This window comes from Sinocyclocheilus grahami, unplaced genomic scaffold (genome assembly GCF_001515645.1).
Source record: "Sinocyclocheilus grahami isolate Dianchi unplaced genomic scaffold, SAMN03320097.WGS_v1.1 scaffold1381.1, whole genome shotgun sequence".
In the NCBI taxonomy this organism is placed as follows: Eukaryota; Metazoa; Chordata; class Actinopteri; order Cypriniformes; family Cyprinidae; genus Sinocyclocheilus; species Sinocyclocheilus grahami.
This window is the reverse complement of record NW_015506560.1, coordinates 165,304-186,397: the sequence shown is the minus strand read 5'-3', so window position 1 is coordinate 186,397 and position 21,094 is coordinate 165,304. Positions and strand designations below refer to the sequence as shown.

Genomic DNA, 21,094 nt, shown 5'->3' with positions numbered 1-21,094 from the left:
TTGTAAAAAAGGAATAAAAACAATATGAAATATACTGCATAATTCTTAAGAATTTTTACACTAGGCTATCACATTGAGAGAGATTACAGATGTTAGTGAAAGAGACATACGGAGCCATATATTTATTTAGCATTTTAATCTAATAGTGATTGCAATGGGTTTGCAAGGCACTATTCTTTGCAAAGGTAAAAAAAGTAACGTAAGTGCGGATGCTTTGTATGAATGTGAATGTGCGAAGTGCGAGGTTGCAAGTGTAATTCGCTTTGCCTAGTTATTTTAGCTGTACAATCACTCCGTTATGCTGCTTGTTATTACAAACTTGTATATTTCTAACCATTTTAAAATTGTATTCATAAACAGACTGGTTTATTGCATCTTGATAATCGGTTAGTTATTTACCTAAATCGGCGAATGAATCGGAAGTCTCGCACAGACAATAGCTTTTTTTCCTTCCAAACTTATATTTTTTCCATCGGATTGAAATGATATTTTCTTAAAGGGGTCATATGATGCTTTTTTAAAGAACATTATTTGGTGTATTTGGTGTAACAGAATATGTTGACATGCTTTAATGTTCAAAAACCACATTATTTTTCAAATACTGTACATTCTTGTAGGTCCTCTATGCCCCGCCTCTCTCAAACGCTTCGTTTTCTACAAAGTCCCTCCTTCCGACAAGCGCAGTCTGCTCTGATTGGCCAGCTGACCCAGTGCATTGTGATTGGCCGAACGCCGCAAGCACTCGTCGGAAATGTAACGCCCCTTACCATAATCGCGAGCTTCAGCTTTCAAAATAAATGTAAAGACAGTAAATAATGTCATTAGTTTTACCATCAGTTCAAGCCCGAAAGGGGAACAGACACAGTAATGATGCAGTACACAAGCCGCGGTTAAGACAGCTGACTCTACTGTGATGGGACGCTGGCTCTCTCTCTCTCTCTCTCTCTCTCACACACACACAAACACACACGCGCACACACACACACACACACACACACACGATGCGCAAAACTCCGCAATTTAATATTTAAATAGCAAATACTCAAACTAATAACAAAACAGTAGCTGATTCAGAAGCACCAGATTGTCATAGCAAAGTCAGAATGACCTCCTCTCCTAGGTTCACAAAACGGTCGTCCATAAAATGCATTGCTGTTCTGTTGTAAGTAATCTTAAAGATTCCTAAATGCATCTACTTTCGGAAGGCCAAATAAAGTGCTTTTGCTTTCGCCTAGAAACACACAGCGTCTCCCTGACATGGCTGCTTCAACACTAACTGCGGTTACTGAAACCACGCCTTCTTTCTTTGCATGCATATTTGGGTGCATTATGCAAATATTCCCACATAGTGACCTAGATATGTGGGGGCGTGTTAGAACGAGACGTTTTAGGGGGGTGTGGCAGAGTCTTAACTTTGATAAAGAATATCTCTTTGGTGTTGAGACTTTAGTCTTTGCAACTTCAGGGATCTTATCTATGCACAATCAGCTTGTAACACTCCAAAGAGAAAGGAAAACTTGAAATCACATCATATGACCCCTTTAAAGGATTTCTTGTCAGACAATGGCTCCAGTCATTCAAGGACATCTACATCTGATGGATCGGTGTCCGTTGCTCTTGTCTGCACGCTCTTCTTCTGTTGAAGATTTCTGGTTCTGAATCCATAAACCAGAATGGCCAGAATGGCCACCCCGGCCCCGGCCACGGCCACCAGAGCAGAGAGGACAAATCGGTTCACAGCCTCAGTAGAACCACAACAGCAACAGTCTTATGAGAGAAGAATTAGAAGAACGTTAGAAAACCAAAAATACGATTCATGTAGTTTGGGGGAAATACAGCAAGGGACATTAGTGTCTGAGGTCAGTAGGAGAGTACAATGTTTGCATTGTTTTATTGTAGAAATACTCAAAATCAATCACAGCACCAGCACAGCATGATTAATGGACCATAGATTGGCTAAATCATCGCTAATATCACAGCTACAGTACCTGTACAGATTTGAGAGATGTCCAGATGTTTGGTCTGGTTGCAGATGGGATTGTTGAGCACACAGCTGTAGGTGTTTTTCTCCTGATATTCCACCTCCAGAGGTAGAGAGAGACTGATGCTGAGATCAGACACATTGATGCTGGACAATAAACTGTTTCCTTTGTACCAGGAGAGAGTTACATCCCTCACATTGAACACTGAACACAGCAACAGATATTTTGATGACCTTTCTGATGATGATGAACACTGTGGAGAGTCTCTCGTAAAGACAGGAACAGGCAGATGACCTGGAAAACATTTTTTACATTTAAAAAAAAAAAGTACATGTATGCAGCGACTTCCATCGGCATGAGCGACTGCTAGCGATAGGATGTAGCTGTGCAGCGATGATTTTTCTGCTTAAAAGTGTGCAATTTTATTCACAAAATTAGTATATACTTTTAGGGCATCGTATAAGTAGGCGAATTGGGACAATGTGAAGGTTGAGAAATCTTAGAAATGAGTGTGAAGGGTGTGCAGCTCAAGTGCAGACAATTAAAGGCACAATATGTAATTTTTTTGCCGCTAGAGGGCGCGTATTCAAAACAAACAAAGAAACAAAGGCGTAGTTTGATGACGCCGAGTGTGGAATCGTGGGAGTTGTCGTCTTCATCCCCACAGCCGATGCAATCCGATGGGACTCGGGCAGAAATCATGTTCATGGATGAGCTAATGATTTATTAACGCAGTAGAATGAAGCAGGATGAGGCTGAAAGCCGGCGAAGCGAAACGAGGCCGCTGAACGAGCGTGACACACGGCTCGAAAGCAGCGGATCTTTTATTATGCCACATATGACCGCTTCCGCTCCTTCCGGTCGTGTGTATGTGGGGGGAAAAAAGCAGCGCTGTTTTATCATACTAGATACATTTGAAAGTTCTGTTATAATGCTACTCTGTGCGGTCATCACCGTTCTAATAAAACGTACAACATATTAAAGCGTCTTAGGTGTTTCCATGTTTTCTACAAAACAAAATGGAAAATCGAGGGGTTATGAAGTCTTTGGCAGGCGACACAATGACACTATGGACACGGTCCGTGTCGCTAGTTAAAATAGCTTAATTCTCTGGATTTAAACATTCTTCGAAACATTTGGGATAATGTAAGTACACAAGTCAGCAAAATATATAACACTTCTAGTGGTTTTTGCATATTTTAATAAAAAAATCTTACATATTGTGACTTTAAAACAGTGAATGGTCTTATTTGTGCGTAATATACATGTGTAGGCCTACATTAAAATGATGCATGGAAAATAATCTGTTGGAAGTCTTAGAGAGTTTGATTTATCTACATTCATAGTTCATCTGGTTAATTAGCAATATGATACAAAGAGCAGCTGCCATTTGTTTCTGCACAAATTAATCTATATTATCATTATCAGACTCATTTTGACATTGACTGACAATGTTAAAGGGTGAATATATACCGAACAGCTTATACTCACCATAGACACTAAGCCTGAATGTGTTGAGTAAAGTCCTTGTTTTAGTGCTGGTTACTTTATAATCTCCAGAGTCTGTGGTGCTGGTGTTTGTGATGCTCAGAGATCCAGTTTGATTCAGCTTCAGTCTGCCTCTGAATCTCCCACCAGCACTACCATCATAAAATGTGTTCTTATTGTTCTGTTTGATTTCAGCTAAGAGAATGTTATTTTGTCCAAACCGCCACTCGATCTCATCGTCTCTCTGTATGTGTAGAGTGACTGAATCTCCCTCTGTCACTGACACTGACTTCCCTTCATTCACTCCAGACACACCTGGAGCACAAACAGAAATAATAGTTGTAAACAATTTTTGTTTTATTATTTAAAAAAAATAATTGCAACAACCCTTTGACATGAATTTCAATGCATGATCAAAATAAGTTAACATTTTTAGTAAGATAAGATAAGATAAAGTTAAACATTTGTTTTGCTTACTTGAGTTGTTAATGACATCGATTGATTCACAGTCATCATTATACAACATTAACAGTGCATGCAAAATCTTCTCATTGTTTCTGTACGGACTGACACCATAAAACATTTATAACTTACCAACTAGACACCACAAGCACAACTGGAAAAAAATCAGGTGAATCATTTTCTTCAGCAGTTTGAACATCAGAACAGTTTCAAATAATAATTCCTCAATACTGAAAATAAGATTTTTATATCAATAAGAAATGTTACAACAAATGGATCTTGGCATGACTGAAAATGTCACGCTGAAGATGAGAGTGATGCCTGTCTGTGGTTTGGTATGAAACTCTGTGCACTTCCCTTCAGAGTGTGTATGGCGTCTCATATAGACTTATTTGGAAATGAGGTCTAATAACAGTTTTTGCATTTTGGTCTAATTGTAAAAAAAAAAATCAGGGCGGATGGGAGGTGTCGGGTATTTCCTGTATCTAACTTTACATAATAACAAAATTGGTCAAATTTTTTAAAACATTTTTATTAAAGAAAATATTTAGCTTTATAAAATGAAATATGATTTATACACTATTTTCCTTCTGGGGCTAGAAAGTTTATTTTATTTTTATTTTTTTGGCGAATCACTTTTGGGATCACATTGGGATCACTTTTGTCTATAATTAAATTATTCTGTGTGTTTTTGTGCTGGTATCTTTGGTGGTTTAGGCCTGTCATGGATAAATTGTAACGTGGGGTTTGGGTTTTGTCTGGGTTTCATATTCATTGCTCTCATGTCTTTTATTTGGGAGTTTAGTCATGGTCCCTGTCTAGTCATGTGATTCCCTTGCACTCATGTTATCCTGGGGCAAGTTCAAGCTCAAACCGATGGGCAACGTTTTGCTACGGTTTCCGGTTTGAACAACATGTTTCCTGGAAACGGTGTGCAATGGTGTGCAATGGTGTGCAACGGGGTTTGAGATACATTTTCTCTTGTTTGGTGGGTGTGTCAAAAATGTCAGCCCAATCAGCAGCAACGTATATATAAACCATGTGGTATTAAAGAGACAGCTCACACAATGTAATTAACATCAAAATAAATACACAAGAGCAAGTATATTGTTTGCCCATGTTTGTTTACATTAAAAGCAACATAACTTAAATAATAAGAGCACAAGTATAGATCTGGAACTTCTTTAAGTTTGTCTAAATATCATTTAGTAATTGCAATGTCTTCTGGTCCATATCCTTTCCTTAGGAAGGTGTGCTAGACACTTTCATAAACTTTTCTATACTCCTCTGATTATATAATGGTAAATATTATAATAACATAGCACAACAACAGTGATCAGCAATAATGATAAGCCTAATACTCACAATAAAAAGAATAAGGTCATATAGATCATAACACAGCCTCGGAGGTAAGAAGTGGATTATCCTTCACCTGAAATGTTTGTCTTTTCATCCTGAAATGCGAGGCAAATGTTGGATCACAATAATTAATTACCACAGTTTCCACAAATCCCTTCACTGGATTGGGATGTTCTCTTTGATTCTGTACGGCAAGGGCAGTGACTGTAACATCGAGCATATTTTACAGTATTAAACACGTATTTATACCGATTTCATCAGGCTCCGAAAATTCTTCAAAAAGAACCCAAAGAATGGCCTTCTCAGCTGCCATAGTTGCAACTCTCACGTCATCAGAACAGAGTGTTCAACACACTACCGTTTCTGTTAAAATAAAAAACGGTTGCACCATTTTGTCGGGGCTGAACGCAGCCCTGCTATTGATTCTTTGCGTCATGTGTCTTGTTCTCATTGGTTGTGTTAGTCATGTGTCCTGTCTCTCATTGGTTGGTTCTTGTCTTGTGACCCTTGTTGTTTGATATAAATCGAGGCTTGTATTGCTTTAGAGCAAAAATACAGTGTATTAACAGATCACATCTTGGGGTCATCTGTAATGTATCTGCATGCTTTACACTCTTTGGCCACCAGGTCGTATTGAGAGCAAATGAAGCCTCGAGAAATGAACCCTTTTGTGAACCACTTGGATGAAAAGCTTCAATGCTTCATTAGGCTTCATCTCGCCATCACTACTGTTCATGCCAAGTCAAGTCTGTTCAAGTCTGTTCTTGCCAAGTCAAGTCTCTGTTTGGATTATGTTTGTATTTTGGATTACTTTTGGAATAAAGCTGCACTTGGGTTCTTAATCTCGCCTTCATTGGACTGCTTGTTACATAAATAAAGAGAAACCACTAGTAGGTGCTGCAAGTCCCTGTTTTGATAAATGTTTTAATAAATGATTAACTGAATCATTCAAATCAAACGATTCGTTCAAAACGGCGGATTCGAATTGAAACGAAGCAAGTGACTGTCTTCATGAATAGATTGTTGAATCATTGGCTCATTCGATTTGTTCAAAAATACATCCATTCAAGAATGAAACACCACAGTGTTGCTCTACACATGGGATAAAGTATGGACTTTGACTCATAAGTATCTGATCACCAATAAAGTAAAAGAAATAACATTTAAGTTGATTCGTAAATGCTACCCTATTAAAGCTTTTCTTAGAAAATATGAGTCAGACATTGAAGTGAATTGCAATTTTTGTCATTCTTCTGAAGAAGATTTTATTAATTCAATTTGGCAATGTTCTCAGACAAAAAAAAGGGGGTAAGATTTTTTCATGTTTATCCAATATTATTTTGTAAGCAGTGTTGGGGAAAGTTACTTTTAAAAGTAATGCATTACAATATTACGTTACTCCATAATAAAGTAACTAATTACGTTACTTAGTTACTTTTTATGGAAAGTAATGCGTTACGTTACTTTTGCGTTACTTTTTAAATCTGGACAGGGCTTTCTTGTTTGTTTTTAAAATAAAAAAGTTATTTTTTTGGCAAATATAAAAGCCTTTTCACACCAAAAGTGAAATGAATAAGCCTCAGGCTGAAGGGAAAGTACATTTACGTCCGTACAGTAGAATGCAGAAGAAGACATTTCAACACACTTCAGCAATAAACAAAAAACACGCAAATGTTGTCTAGAGTAATTTGTGCTTATTAGTACGGTTGAACTGGATCATCGAAGGTCAGAAGCAAAGACATTGGTTAATAGAATGGGATTAAATACATAAAGGATATGTGTTGTTTAACATTTAATTATTGCAGGTTTGCATTTATTTCTGAGTTTTTTATTCATTTTGAGGAATACTGAATCGAGAAGGCTTGGTTGAATAGCAGGCTGTTGCGCTTTGCTATGGTCAGTCAGGTTTGTAAGCAGAAAAGTAATGCCTTTTTGAGCATATAAATCTCCAATAAATTCATTAGTCAGTCACAGTCGGTATAAAAATATCTTTGTTTAGTGGCTTTGTTAACCGTTATCGCTGCCCATCGGGTGAGTGCGCAAATATTCATCGACATTGTATTCAGTCATCGAAACTTCGCTGGAATCTGCAACAATATGAAGAGCACTTTCAGTACCGAGCTGTTTTTATTACTGATGTGCGGTAAGTGTACGATTTCTGGTTATTCTTTAACATGTTTTCACTTTTACTCCAGAAATGTTGTTTTTTTTAATCCTGCAGTTTCTTATATTAACAGTGATCACTTTAGTATTATATAAACAACAAGGCTAGCCTAATTCTTCAGCGAATCTTAGTCGGTATAAAAACTTTATTTTTAAAACAACATGCCACTTAATTGGGGCCCACCCAGCAAAAACTCGTTGAAAAGACGTCGAAAAGACGTAAATGCCAGACGTCTAAACAACGTTAAAATTTGGTTGAAAGGTGAAAAGACGTCTTTTTCAGGTCGTCGAAAAGACGTCTATAAAAAGACGTCCAAATTACGTCTAAATTTGGTTGAAAAGTTAAAGGTGAAAAAAACCTATTTTCAGGCCTAATTACTGTCAAAATAAGACAATTTACAAGATTACCAAAACATTTATTGACACATTAAATATTTGCTTTGCACTTCTCGGCCACCGTAGAAACATCAAACAGCAAGCGAAAGAAAAGCTAGTGAAACGGCGCTACTCGTTTGAGCTGTGCAGTGCAGACCGTTTATCAGCTGGATCAGCGCAGAGCAAACAAACTTCTCCAAGCTCAGAACAGGTTTACTCAGGAAGCAGTGTTGATTTCGCGACACTGTTACTGCACAGTGTGCGAGATCCAGTGAGAAGCACTTGAATTTGCTGCAGAATGAATAAAGGTTGCTGTGAGCTCTAGTGAGAAGCATTCCAATTCTGCACAGAAATCTGTTATAAACAGGTCAAACAGCGCTGACATATAACCAGAAGTAGTAACGCTAACTATAACCATGGTGTTGTGGAAGAAAGAGTTACTTTTCATTACATTATGCATTTTAGGGTTTGTACAAACTTTTGAGAGAGAAATTCAAGCACTTAAGTATTTCACACAACTATTTACAGCACTTTAAAACTCTAAAAAGCATACAATTAAAATATTATTTTTAAAGGGATGACCAAAATATACTTTGTGGTAAACAAACACTTTTGTAAAATTTTTTCAGCAGGGTAATGATACCCATACTACTTTTTTTAACGCATGAATATTCGTACACGTATCATGAGGAACAAATTTTAAGCTTTATGTTTTATGTATTAGACCCCGCCCCATTTTGGAGGTTCTGCCCACTTTTGGAGTTCACGCCCCATTTTGGAGATCTCCATTCTGCAGTGATACCTACCCAAGTAGGGCTGAATACAAATGATCATCATAATTAACACTAGAACCGCCAGAGGTCGCTGTTAAATAATTTGATAAATCGAAATGGAATCGAGATCGCGATTCGACAGAAGCTGCGATTGTCATGCGTTCAACGTCGCTTTAGGGCTAAATTTGGACCAAATCTGATGGACCAAACAAAGACCAATTTTCAACGTCGCTTTTTGGGCTAAAAGAAGTCCATGACGGGCCGACTTGATTTAGCCCAAAAAATGACGTCCAAATGACGTCTGGTGCTGGGTGGACCACTTCTATGCCAATTCTGGGTGGGTCACAGTACCGCCGCTCCCTATACGCAGAGTAGGCTACGCAGTTTGCGTAGGGCACCAACTCCCAGGGGGGTACCATCCCATGCAGTTGCTAAAAAAAAACAAAAAACTCGCCATTCCCGCATCTGCGCCCGCGCTCGCTCTCACCTCATGTTTGGAGAAGGGTATAACTGCAGCCTGGAGATCTCCAAATGGGGGCGGGAACTCCAAAACGGGGCGGGAGCTCCAAAATAGGGCGTGGCTTATTCCCATTGACAGACAGGCACATGACACGCATGTGCAATTTTTCCCCCCCAATCCACTTCAGTGCAAACTCCGCCCCACAGCTGATTTTAAATATTTTATTGGTTGTCAATTAAAGTGTTGATTTCCTACACTATGCTACAAAAAATGCTAACCCCTAAACCTACTCCACACCTGACCCTAACCTTAAGCAGTGAAACTGACTGCACGGCAGGATTGGCGCTGAATAGCGTTTGTAGTAAATTCTGCTCCATCTGAAAGCACGTGATGATGATTTACTGCTGATTACAGAACCGGCATTACTAACAAAATACGCGCGTAACAATCACATTCGATTAATCGTGCAGCCCTAGTCGCTGTATACCTAAAACCGCCAGCGGGTAAATTTTACCCACGCACATGACGAAACTGACTGCACGGCAGGATTGGCGCTGAATAGCGTTGTAAAGAAAGTTGCAGATCAGGAGATAAACAGTTAATAAGATTATGCGATATGAGATTGTTCCGTAACTCCCCAACCTCACCGAACAATGGCACCTTTTTAGTTACACCCAGCGTCACTACCCCCTCATACCCTGCGAATTTCGAGCCCCGGGATGCCCCCGTTACTTGGACAAAGCCATAGAGTAAAATCTTTCCTCTGCGCTGGGACGGCTCGCGGGAGAGCTCATGGGTGATTCCCGTTTCATTAAGCAGATGTTCAAACTCCGGTCCGAACAGCACTGGCCACGAGCTTTGGGCTCTGCTCTCACAGAGAATATTTACTTATATAGCATATTTTATTTTAGATTAACTAGAAATTTAATTTGTTTCTGAATAACTAAAGAACATAATATTTCACTGTATTATGCTAATGTATTCACAGAGAAGTCATGAAATGATTGTCTAGTCATCAACTATATTTTTGTCCTGTTGTTTTATGTTCAAAACTTTTTTTATGCAGGCTGCACTAGTCACTTTTCATAACGGTCAATATTAAGCCAAACAAGCCTGCACTGACAACGATAATTAGAAGGAAGTAAATACATATACATTTAGGTGGTGTAACGGGCTATTATAATACAATGTCATTAATCAATATATTAAGATAACCTATGTTATTTAAATTACTAAAATAGCCTATAGACAATAATGAGCAATAATAATTCACCACATTGCATAGGATGATGCATGACAAATCCAAGCGCACAGCTTCACCTAATTAATTATTAAAGTGTTTAGTTATATCATTTATAATTTGAATTATACAAGAACAACACCAATAAACTTCGGGTAATAAAAAAAAAAGGTTTTATTCATTAGCCTACATCAGATCTGATTTTTTTTCTTCAGGAAACAGGCAGACTAGAATAAATAGCAACACAGAAGCTAACAATAAACGATAGAAATGGCAAAACAAAAATTAAATAATTAATCCAAATTTTTAACAATTATGAGTAACAGGATAAAGTGTCTAAATATGATATTGATCGCCGTCAGATGCTGAGCCGACAGGACGCTTTGCTTATCTCCCCACCATCAGACTCTCCATCGCTCATGGCATTTAGTGCTTCTTATTCATCTTCAGCATTCATAAATCGCCTTCTTATACTCATTTTGTCTTTATTTATGAAACCGATAACTGCTAATTCAGTGAGTGAAAGGTGTTGCCTAGCAATGTACTATGTTAAAACATAAGCAGCACGAAAATGACAGCGCGAACATACAGGCATTTATATAGCGGGTAAATTTGACCTGCGCTGGCGCTTATAGGTAAATGCCCCGTTTTTTTATCTGGTTTTATCTAAACAGTTTTTAACAGTAGCGCCCCTTACTATAATCGCGAGCTTCATCTTTCAAAGTAAATATCAAGACAGTTAATAATGTCGTTAGTTTTACCATCAGTTCAAGCCCGAAAGGACAACAGTGATGATGCAGTACACAAGCCGCGGTTAAGACAGCTGACGTGCTATGATTTCTGACTGTCAGTTCACTCTCCTGTGATGTGACCCTGTTCCCCTCACACACACACAACGCGTTACTCTGCGCTGCGCAAAACTCCGTATTTGAACAGGCAATAGCAAATACTTAAACTAATAACAAAACATACTTACATACTTACAACATATTTTTTTTAGAAATAGCCTTTGTGCACAGCCAGCTTTGTACTCTTCTAGGTTCAAAAAACTGTCGTCCATAAAATGCGTTGTACAAATTCGAACATCTGGGTTGTGCTGTTCTGTTGTAAATAAATCTTAACCAATGATTCCTAATTGCATCTACTTCCGGAAGGCCAAATAAAGTGCTTTTGCTTTCGCACTGAAACACAGCGTCTCCCTGACATGGCTGCATCAACATGACTGCTGTTAATGAAACCACGCCTTCTTTCTTTGCGTGCACATTTGGGCGGCATTATGCTAATATTACCACATAGTGATGTATATATGGGGGCGTGTTAGAACGAGGCATTTTAGGTAGGTGTGGCTGACTCTTAACTTTTATAAAGAATATCTCTTTGGATTTGAGACTTTAGTCTTTGCAACTTTACAGATCTTCTTTATGCACCAAGAGCTTGTAACACTCCAAAGAGAAAGGAAAACTTGAAATCGCATCATATGACCCCTTTAATGTTGGTAATAATTTCACCACCACCAACAACGCATCTGACTTAATATTAGTTTCCATGACTTAAAATGTATTATATAAAACAACGAGGCGATTGGTTATTATAATTAATAATAATCATATGGTTTCATTGAATAACACTGTTAAAATACATAATGTAATACAAAATAAACAATTTACATTATTGCAAAGGGCACCAAAGGCCTGATAATTGCTGTTGTTACCCTTACAGCACGATCAAATCCTTGTTTAATATTGATCAAACATTTAATTCCAATATCCACTTAATTTTTAATATTTGGCCACCTTTTTGTGATAGAAATGCTACAGCCTCTTTAATTTCTTCAACAAAAACATGTGGACATCACATCCCTTACCAAAATTAACCATGGTTATCGTAGTAAAACTGCTTAATTTTATTTTGTGTGATTTCTGAATGCTTGAGACCATAAAATCAATCGGACAACTGTATTAATAAAATCATAGCCATGGTTAACTGTCTAGAGCTACAATTGTAATTTTTAAGTAATACAATTTAATTACAATTTATTTACTTTTATATTTTATTAAAGTTCTGTTTTGACCCCTTATAGTAGGTGTTTTTTGTGGGAGGGGGCACAACAATACAATTCTGCTTAGGGCACCCATTTGGTCAGCAAATGGGTGCCCTAAGCATCTTTATCTTTTTGCTAAATAAAAACTATAATTTTCACTTCACAAATCCAATCCTGTTGACCTAATCTCTTCTTCCTCTTTGTCCATAATTAGAGGCAGCAATTGTAATTAACATAAAAAAAACTCTAACCTTTGTAAACATTTTGAAACCACTCTGGAACATTATATCACAGCACATCTCATGTTACTGCCTGTGTAGGATGAATTGCTTATTATGTATTTCTCATTTATAAGTAGCTTTGTATTTAAGTATTCATTTATAAGGTGTCTGCTAAAAAAATAAATGTAATCCATGGATTCTAGATAAATTAATGAGATTTTCTCTCATTAATTTGTTGGAATGCGCCGATCTTTATTTGTAGCTTGTGTTTATAAGACAAGACTAAATGATCTGTTAAATTTGTTCAATGTTCTATGAGTTTAATCTCTGAGAAACTGTTTCTGTTTGTTCTGCAGGTGTGTTTGGTGCTGAAACAGATGACGGGAAGTCAGTGTCAGTGATGAAGGGGGGTTCTGTCACTCTAAACACTAGTCTCACTCAAATACAGGAAATTATTAAGATAGTGTGGAGGTTTGGAGTTAAAGGTCCAATCATTGCTGACAGTTCTGAAAATGTTACCTTGTCAAATAACACTGAGATATTCAGAGACCGACTGCAGCTGAATAATCAGACTGGATCTCTAACCATCAAGAACATGAGAACCAAACACTCTGGACTTTATGAAGTACAGATCGACGACAACACTGGGACCACATATAATAAATTCAATGTTACTGTTTTTGGTGAGGATACTTTTTTTAGTAAGTTGTTTTCAAATGTGTATTACTTAATAAATGAAATTGAATTAAGCAGATTTTTAAGGTGCAGCTACAACATATTAGTTACACTGTGTTCAGCAATCTTACATAGTTTTAGTTTCACGATATCAGTCATGCTGTTGTTCTGAATATCATCGCAGCTGGGATTGGGCCACAGGTGATCACATGACTGATACTCAGAACAGCAGCAGGATGGCAAGTGTGATGCTGATTTTATACTATTAAAATCGTTTGAAGAATGATTGTTCATCAGCTGTCTGTAATTCAGATGACGTGATGTCCTAATCATGAGGAATCAGATTTTCCTTTTCAAATAAACTTCATGACATTTTACGTTAACTTTCAGAGCTCAAAACGTCTTTCCCAGAAGAATTCTTAGCTTAAAATATGTGATAAATACGGACTGTTCTCGGATTTCTGATAATAATGTTACACTATTTTAATTGTTAAATCTTCACTACTGTTTTAATGTTAAAATTAAATTAACGCTCATTAACAAAGATGTAGTTATCAGATTTTCACTCAGGTTATACAGTGCTGATGTTTAAAGTGTTTGTTCCTGTCTCTCTTTATCATTACAGTACCAGGTCTGTCTCCAGGTTCTATTGCAGGAATATGTGTGATTGTTTTGCTGGTGCCTGTAGCTGCAGCTGCTGTTGTTTTTTACTATCGCCACAGAATCTGTGATCTACAGCATTTAATGGGTAAGTATTACAACTCATACAGCAAGTGTAAAATGAGCTTTATCATGCCACAGTAGAGTTTAAATGTATAATATGATTTTCCATAGTCAATAGTTATTTTTGTTACCACAAGATCTGCTAATAACATCTGTGATCGCACAGGTTGCACAAGACCTAAAATCATAATCCTGCTCTCTTTTGGCCATTTTGAATTTTAGCTGGTCTGCCTGGGCTCTTCATATCACCTCACAGATGTATATGTAAAACAAGAAAAATATATGTCATGTGTCGCCTCTTATCTGCTCATTAGTTTTAGTTGTTTATACTTACTTAAAGGAATGGTTCAAGCAAAAAAAAAAAAAAAAGTCAAAAGCCATCCTTCTGAGCTCGCTCTCTCTCTTTTTAATGCCACAATAGTTCATAGAAACATTTCTGTTAAAGGACCGTAATAGTATTGTAATTGACTGATGAGCAAAGAGGAAGATTTTCACCAAATAACCACTTAACTGCACATTCAGTTGTCAAATAATAAAAATAAAAAAAATGGTGTTGATCATCTCTAATGATCTACTATTTTTTTCCATTTCTATGTGCTGATAGGACAAGAACCAGAGATCTCTGAACAAATGTTAAAAGAGAGTGAGTATTACAGCTGAAACGGCAAAACAGAGTTCTTATGTATGAGTGTTCATATTCTGTATTTCTACATTTTTTTTTTTTTATTACCACAAGTTCTGTTTGTAATCTAATGCAATAATTAATATAATGTGTGATTGTCCAATACTGAGTTGCATGGCATTAATATACTAATTTCTGTTAAAAATGCAGAACTGACCACAACTACATCTTAGTTCACAGAACTAATGGCAAGGCTGAGAATGTAGCATGAAGCTTGCTGTGGCTGTTTTGAGGTTTGTGTGGGCTGTCTGACTCACAACTGTTGTTGTCACTGTTTATGGTTTCATTCAGCTTCTTCTTTCAGACACTATTACATAAACTCTGAAGATGGAGATGCACTGGTGTTTTTTTTTTCTTTGCTTTAATGCTTTTGTTTCCTACCACTGTAAGTGAGTTCATCTATCAATTCATGTCTGATCATTAGTATTACTTTATTTATAGAAAGTATATATATAAGATATATTACATATAGAAAAAAAATAATAATTTAGAAACATTTACTAAAATATGATTATTTATAAAAATATTAGGTAACACTTTAATATAGGGACCAATTCTCACTATTAACTAGTTGATTATTAACAGGCCTATTATAAACATATTGCCTGTTTATTAGTACTTATAAAGCATTTATTCTGCATGACCATACGCTACATCCCTAATCCTACCCAATACCTTAACTTAAAGGGGACATCAGAAGCCCATTTTCCACAAGTTGGTACGATTCTTTGTGGTCTTCATGAAAAGTCTATAGCATACTTTGGTTAAAATTTCTCAATGGTTGTGTAAAACAACACCCGCTTTACCTTGTCAAAAACAGCTGTGTTCACAGCGACCTGTTTCGGTGCATGTCCCTTTAAATGCTAATGAGCTTCTGCTCACCCCGTCCCTCTCTTCCACCGGGTGAGCAGCTGTTCTCTGAGACTGTAAACTTTAGCCGCATTCGTCTGGGAACTTTGCTAACTAGCACATTATTAGAAAAGGCCGTTTGCAAAGATTCATTAAAAAAAAGCTTACACTCACTTCTTCTGTAGGTGAAGCTGGATCACGAATGATTCACGTGAACATAGACGCGTTTATGTAGATCGGGGGGCGCATCCTCTGCGTCTTCAGTGGCTCAGATGTCGGGAGTAAATGACGACTGCTATGTTCATTATTACATCCAACAACAGAACACCTCAATCGCTTAGGAGTCATTCTTGTCTACACCTGCTCGGTGTCCAAACAATGGCGGACTGATGACAGCTCACTCAAGGCGGGTCTATGGTAAAATGGCAGTGCCCGTCAATAGTCATGGGAGAGGCCTTGGCCAGTGTGACATCCATTTGCCAAGAATCTGTGAACGGCTTGATCTGAGAAAGTGATCATGATTTTTGGGGATTTAAAAAAACACTGGGTGGATTTTTATCATTATAGGGTGGTTGTGTACACACACTGCCAAGACACATTTATGTTCAAACAACATGTAAAAGTGAATTTTGCATCTGATCTTCCCTTTAACAACTACCTTACTAACTATTAATAAGCAGCAAATTAGGAGTTTGAGGCTAAAGTCGTAGTTAATGGTTTGTTAATAGCGAGAATTGGACCTTAAAATGAAGTGTGACCAAATATTATTTAGATTCATTATTTTTTCTCCTTCAACTCATTTGAAACCTGCATGCTGTTGTTTTTTCTTTTTTTATATCTTTTTTTTTTTTTTTTTCTCTCGGCAGAACTCCAAAGGAAAGATTTTGATTAATCTTAATTTTTTCTGTCTCAGAGATGAAAGTCAAAGTCAAGACATGAGGGCAATTCAATAATGTCAGAATTTACATCGTTGGGTTAACTAAATGTTTTTTTTAATTATGTATTATTAATGAAGGAATATTAACAGTATAGTTGACATTTCTGTGGAAATATCCTTTGCTGCCTGAGTGTATATTAAATATACCGATTACCGATTATTAGAAGCATGTAAAGAACCACACATCTTCATCTACATTCTCACAATTTAATTTCTCTTTTTCTAGGTGCTGCTGTGACAGATGAAGACACGATCACTGAACAACTGTGCAAAACATGTAAGTATTTCAACTCGTATAGCAAGAGTTTAACTAATTTAATTTGTATTATTAAAGGGGGCATATGATGCGATTTAAATTTTTCCTTTCTCTTTGGAGTGTTACAAGCTCTTGGTGCATAAAGAAGATCTGTAAAGTTGCAAAGACTAAAGTCTCAAATACAAAGAGATATTCTTTATAAAAGTTAAGAGTCAGCCGCACCTACCTAAAACGGCTCGTTCTAACACGCCCCCATATATACATCACTATGTGGGAAGATTTGCATAACGCCGCCCAAATGTTCATGCAAAGAAAGAAGTAATTTCTCCGATCACAAATGCAGACATGGTTTTATGTTTATGCGGCGCGATGCAACGCAATGCGTAAAAAGACAGTATAAATCATTATAATCCATAATTATGTCCCCACTGGATGCAACGAATGCCTCGTTTATAATGGGTTTTAATGTTTTTGAATCATCGCTCCGGCCTGACAGGGCATCATCACAATATGGCAAGGGGCGTAACATTTCTGTCTCACGCTTGAGGTATTCAGCCAATCACAACGCACTGAATAGCTGGCCAATCACAGCACCCCATCGCTTTTCAGAACGATGAGCTTTGTAAAAATCGACGCGTTTCAGAAAGGCGGGGCATAGAGGAGAAACAATAATGTACAGTATGTGGAAAATAATGTGTTTTTTTTTACCTTAAACCGCATAAACACATTTCATTACACCAAATACTGTTCTTTTTAGCAGCATCATGATCCCTTTAAGACACAACATTATTGTAAACTGTTATCAATTTTTATAAAACGGTTAGTTCCGGTCCTTGATTCTGATTGGTTGAGCTGTGTTCAAAGCTGTTGTAAATTACTCTACAAACATACACCTTTGTTTAATTCTGTGTGTTGCTCGGCAACCACTTTGTTGGAACCACAACTGTTTCTGAGGAACTACATTGTTTGGTGGAAGAATACTGTTTTTACTTCTATCATTACACTATATTCTGTGAAACCTTACTACGTATATGGAATAACCATTTTATAAAAGCAATAAGCCTCGTGAAGCCGTGGTTTACAGTGAATTTATAAGAGCTAAGGGGGTTTTAGGCACTTCGCTTCATACTGTACCTAACAACATGTCAATTTGCTCATTCACTTACATTCTCCTCATTTCTCTGTTTCTGTGTGCTGCTGTGACAGATGAAGAGAAGACGGTGTCAGTAATGGAGGGAGAATCTGTCACTCTAAAAATTGATGTTGGAATACAGGGAGATGATCAGATCCTGTGGACGTTTGGACCTCAAGAGACTCTCATAGCTGAAATCAAAAGCGAAACCAGAGAGATCACTGTATTTGATGGTGCTGATGGGAGATTCAGAGACAAACTGAAACTAGACAAGACTGCATCACTGACCATCACAAACATCACAGCTGAACACAATGGAGTCTATAAACTACAGACCAGCAGCAGCAGAGGAGCCTCGTTCCAAAGATTCATTGTAACTGTCAGACGTAAGAATCTTAATTTTTTTCAGTATAAAGATCACATTTCTTTATTGGCGGTTAATTCAGACATTAAGCTTGATAAATTACCATAAAATTGGCAGATTGAGTTTTCGATCTGTTGAGTTGACTGTTCACACAATCAACAGACATACTGAACATAATTATTTAGAAATTACAGACATTTGGAAAAAATACTCATAAGACACGATAACTGCTATTCATATCAGATAAGGTAAAATTATGGAAACTATTATAACACAGTTTATTGGTAAACCGTAGTAACCATTTAGAGATTGATATTTTTACCAGCATAATCAGTGTTTTGTGGACGTAGTCAGTGTGATGCTTTAAAAGTAAATTGTTTCTAAAAAGCCAAACCCATGTTGATTACTGTGTAATGGTACAGATACTGTCACTTTAGCAAACTCTTTTCGGTTTGAGGTTCATTTGTTTTTGCTTGAAGCTACTACAGCACCTTCCATTGCGTTTAGTAGTAGCTGATTTTCTTTCCTTTATTTACAGATGTTACATAAACATGCACAGATGAATGATAAAAGTATACAGTTTCCCCACAGTCTTTCCTGTTATTTTGAAGAAAAAAGCTTTAAAATATGTAATGCATGTGTGAGACGCAAAAAAAAAAAAAAAAACCTACATGAGCACAGTGGTCAAAGATGTTTTGCACCAATCCGGATTGTCTATGCAAGCAAGCAAAAATGTATTAGAAAATCAGAATCAGAATCAGAATCAGAAAGAGCTTTATTGCCAAGTATGTTTGCACATACAAGGAATTTGTTATAGTGTCACAAGCTTCCAGTACACTGAGACAACAACAACACACAGATAATAAAAGTGAGATGTGAATAAAATACACATGCATAAATATAAACCACAAAAAAAAAGAATAAATTGTATGTACAGGTGTGCTATAGATGGAATAGGAATATAATAAAATAAAATAAGTTGAAGCCCGGCAGTTGTAGCGCGCTGTCCGGAATGGCGTCATTCAGCCAGGTTTCCGTGAAACACAGAGCAGCAGAGTTTGAAAAATCCTTATTTGTCCGGGAGAGCAGAAGAAGTTCGTCTGTTTTGTTGGGTAGAGAGCGGAGATTCGCCAGATGGATGCTCGGCAACGGCGTTCTGAATCCGCGCTTCCTGAGCTTCACGAGCGCGCCGGCTCGCTTCCCCCGTCTGCGCGTCCTGAAGCGCTTGATCAGCGCAGCAGCTCCGCCAAGTACAACGTTCAGCAAAACGTCCGAATAAACGAAATCCGGTAGAAGATTGTGTGGTGTGTTCTGCCGAATGTTCAGCAGCTCATCCCTGGTAAAACTGATCGTGTTTGAGAAACAAAAAACAGGAAAAACTAACAAAAACAGTACAAACACTGGAGAGCCAAACACTGCGGCTGCCGTCTGCGGCGCCATCTTAGTATCATAATATGTCATAAAAAGCATGAGCAGGGTTCATACAGTGCATTAGCATGATGCAACACAGTATATGCAACAATGAAACGACCTGTTTTTAAGGGGTGTGTCCTTTATGGCTTGTCAGGAATCGGCCACTGTTATAATTGGCTAACGTCTTTGCATGGGAAACAGTATCAACTCCCCGTCCTCGCTTTTGCATGCGTTTTGACAACATAATCAAAATAAAACGGTAATTTCCAGACAAACCATTATTAAATCATTTACTTACGAATTGTGATGCAGCTGCAGTCAGATCTAGTACCGCTTCATCTTTCAACAAGTGTTTCTTTTGTCAACTTTCTATGACACTGTGCCTCGTTTACAAAACAAAATGCTCTGATCAATCCTCAGACATGATCCGGGATGCCATTAAAAATAAACTATCAACTTGTTTCTTACGCTGGGATCCTTCTGATGAACGAGCCGTTTAAACCACACGTGTCAAAGCGAACGTTCTTTTACTCCATTTGTCCTATTGACGACAGACTTAGGCCCAATCCCAGTTCTATTTTATACCCCTTCCCCTTGTCCCTTGAAACAGAGTGCCAAGGGGTAGGGGTGAAAATATTTCCCTAAGAAATGGGACAACGCTACTATACCGCTTCATCTTTCAACAAGTGTTTCTTTTGTCAACTTTCTATGACACTGTGCCTCGTTTACAAAACAAAATGCTCTGATCAATCCTCAGACATGATCCGGGATGCCATTAAAAATAAACTATCAACTTGTTTCTTACGCTGGGATCCTTCTGATGAACGAGCCGTTTAAACCAAACGTGTCAAAGCGAACGTTCTTTTACTCCATTTGTCCTATTGACGACAGACTTAGGCCCAATCCCAGTTCTATTTTATACCCCTTCCCCTTGTCCCTTGAAACAGAGTGCCAAGGGGTAGGGGTGAAAATATTTCCCTAAGAAATCTCTCTCTCTCTCTCTCTCTCTCTCTCTCTCTCTCTCTCTCTCGCTCTCTCTCTCAAATTGGCCATATTTGAGAAAAAAGGTTTAGCGATTTCTAATTATTGGGGGGACTAGTCACCCTCAATGTCTATGGTGATTATCGCCCTGCTCAGACATTAAAGGGGTCATATGATGCTATTTTAAAGATCATTATTTTGTGTATTTGATGTAACAGAATATGTTGACATGCTTTAATGTTCAAAAAACACATTATTTTTCAAATACTGTACATCATTGTAGTTCCTCTATGCCCCGCCTCTCTCAAACGCGTCGTTTTCTACAAAGCCCCTCCTTCCGACCATCACAGTCTGCTCTGATTGGCCAGCTGACCCAGTGCATTGTGATTGGCCGAACATCACAAGCACGCGTCGGAAAATGTAACGCCCCTTTCCATAATCGCGAGCTTCAGCTTTAAACATAAATGTAAAGACAGTAAATAATGTCCTTAGTTTTACCATCAGTTCAAGCCCGAAAG

General features: G+C 37.6%; 2 protein-coding genes across 2 annotated transcripts in view; one reads left to right on the top strand and one right to left on the bottom strand.

Annotated features, from left to right (window-relative positions):
* Positions 1-1,573: 1,573 nt before the first annotated feature.
* Positions 1,574-7,361, bottom strand: LOC107569783 (SLAM family member 5-like). The gene is made up of 4 exons (XM_016255937.1): positions 7,304-7,361; positions 3,474-3,785; positions 1,989-2,276; positions 1,574-1,767 (listed from the first exon to the last, which is right to left on the bottom strand). The coding sequence occupies exons 1-4, from the start codon at positions 7,359-7,361 to the stop codon at positions 1,574-1,576; spliced, it is 852 nt and encodes a 283-aa protein (XP_016111423.1).
* The window catches only part of LOC107569788 (uncharacterized), a 22,480-nt gene continuing 8,551 nt past the window's right edge, over positions 7,166-21,094 (top strand). The window contains exons 1-7 of the mRNA XM_016255941.1: positions 7,166-7,196; positions 7,291-7,434; positions 12,921-13,247; positions 13,865-13,987; positions 14,567-14,605; positions 16,657-16,707; positions 17,893-18,204. Of these exons, the coding sequence (XP_016111427.1) occupies positions 7,389-7,434; positions 12,921-13,247; positions 13,865-13,987; positions 14,567-14,605; positions 16,657-16,707; positions 17,893-18,204 (898 nt within the window). The 5' untranslated portion in view covers positions 7,166-7,196; positions 7,291-7,388. The remainder of the gene's footprint in view (positions 7,197-7,290; positions 7,435-12,920; positions 13,248-13,864; positions 13,988-14,566; positions 14,606-16,656; positions 16,708-17,892; positions 18,205-21,094) is intronic.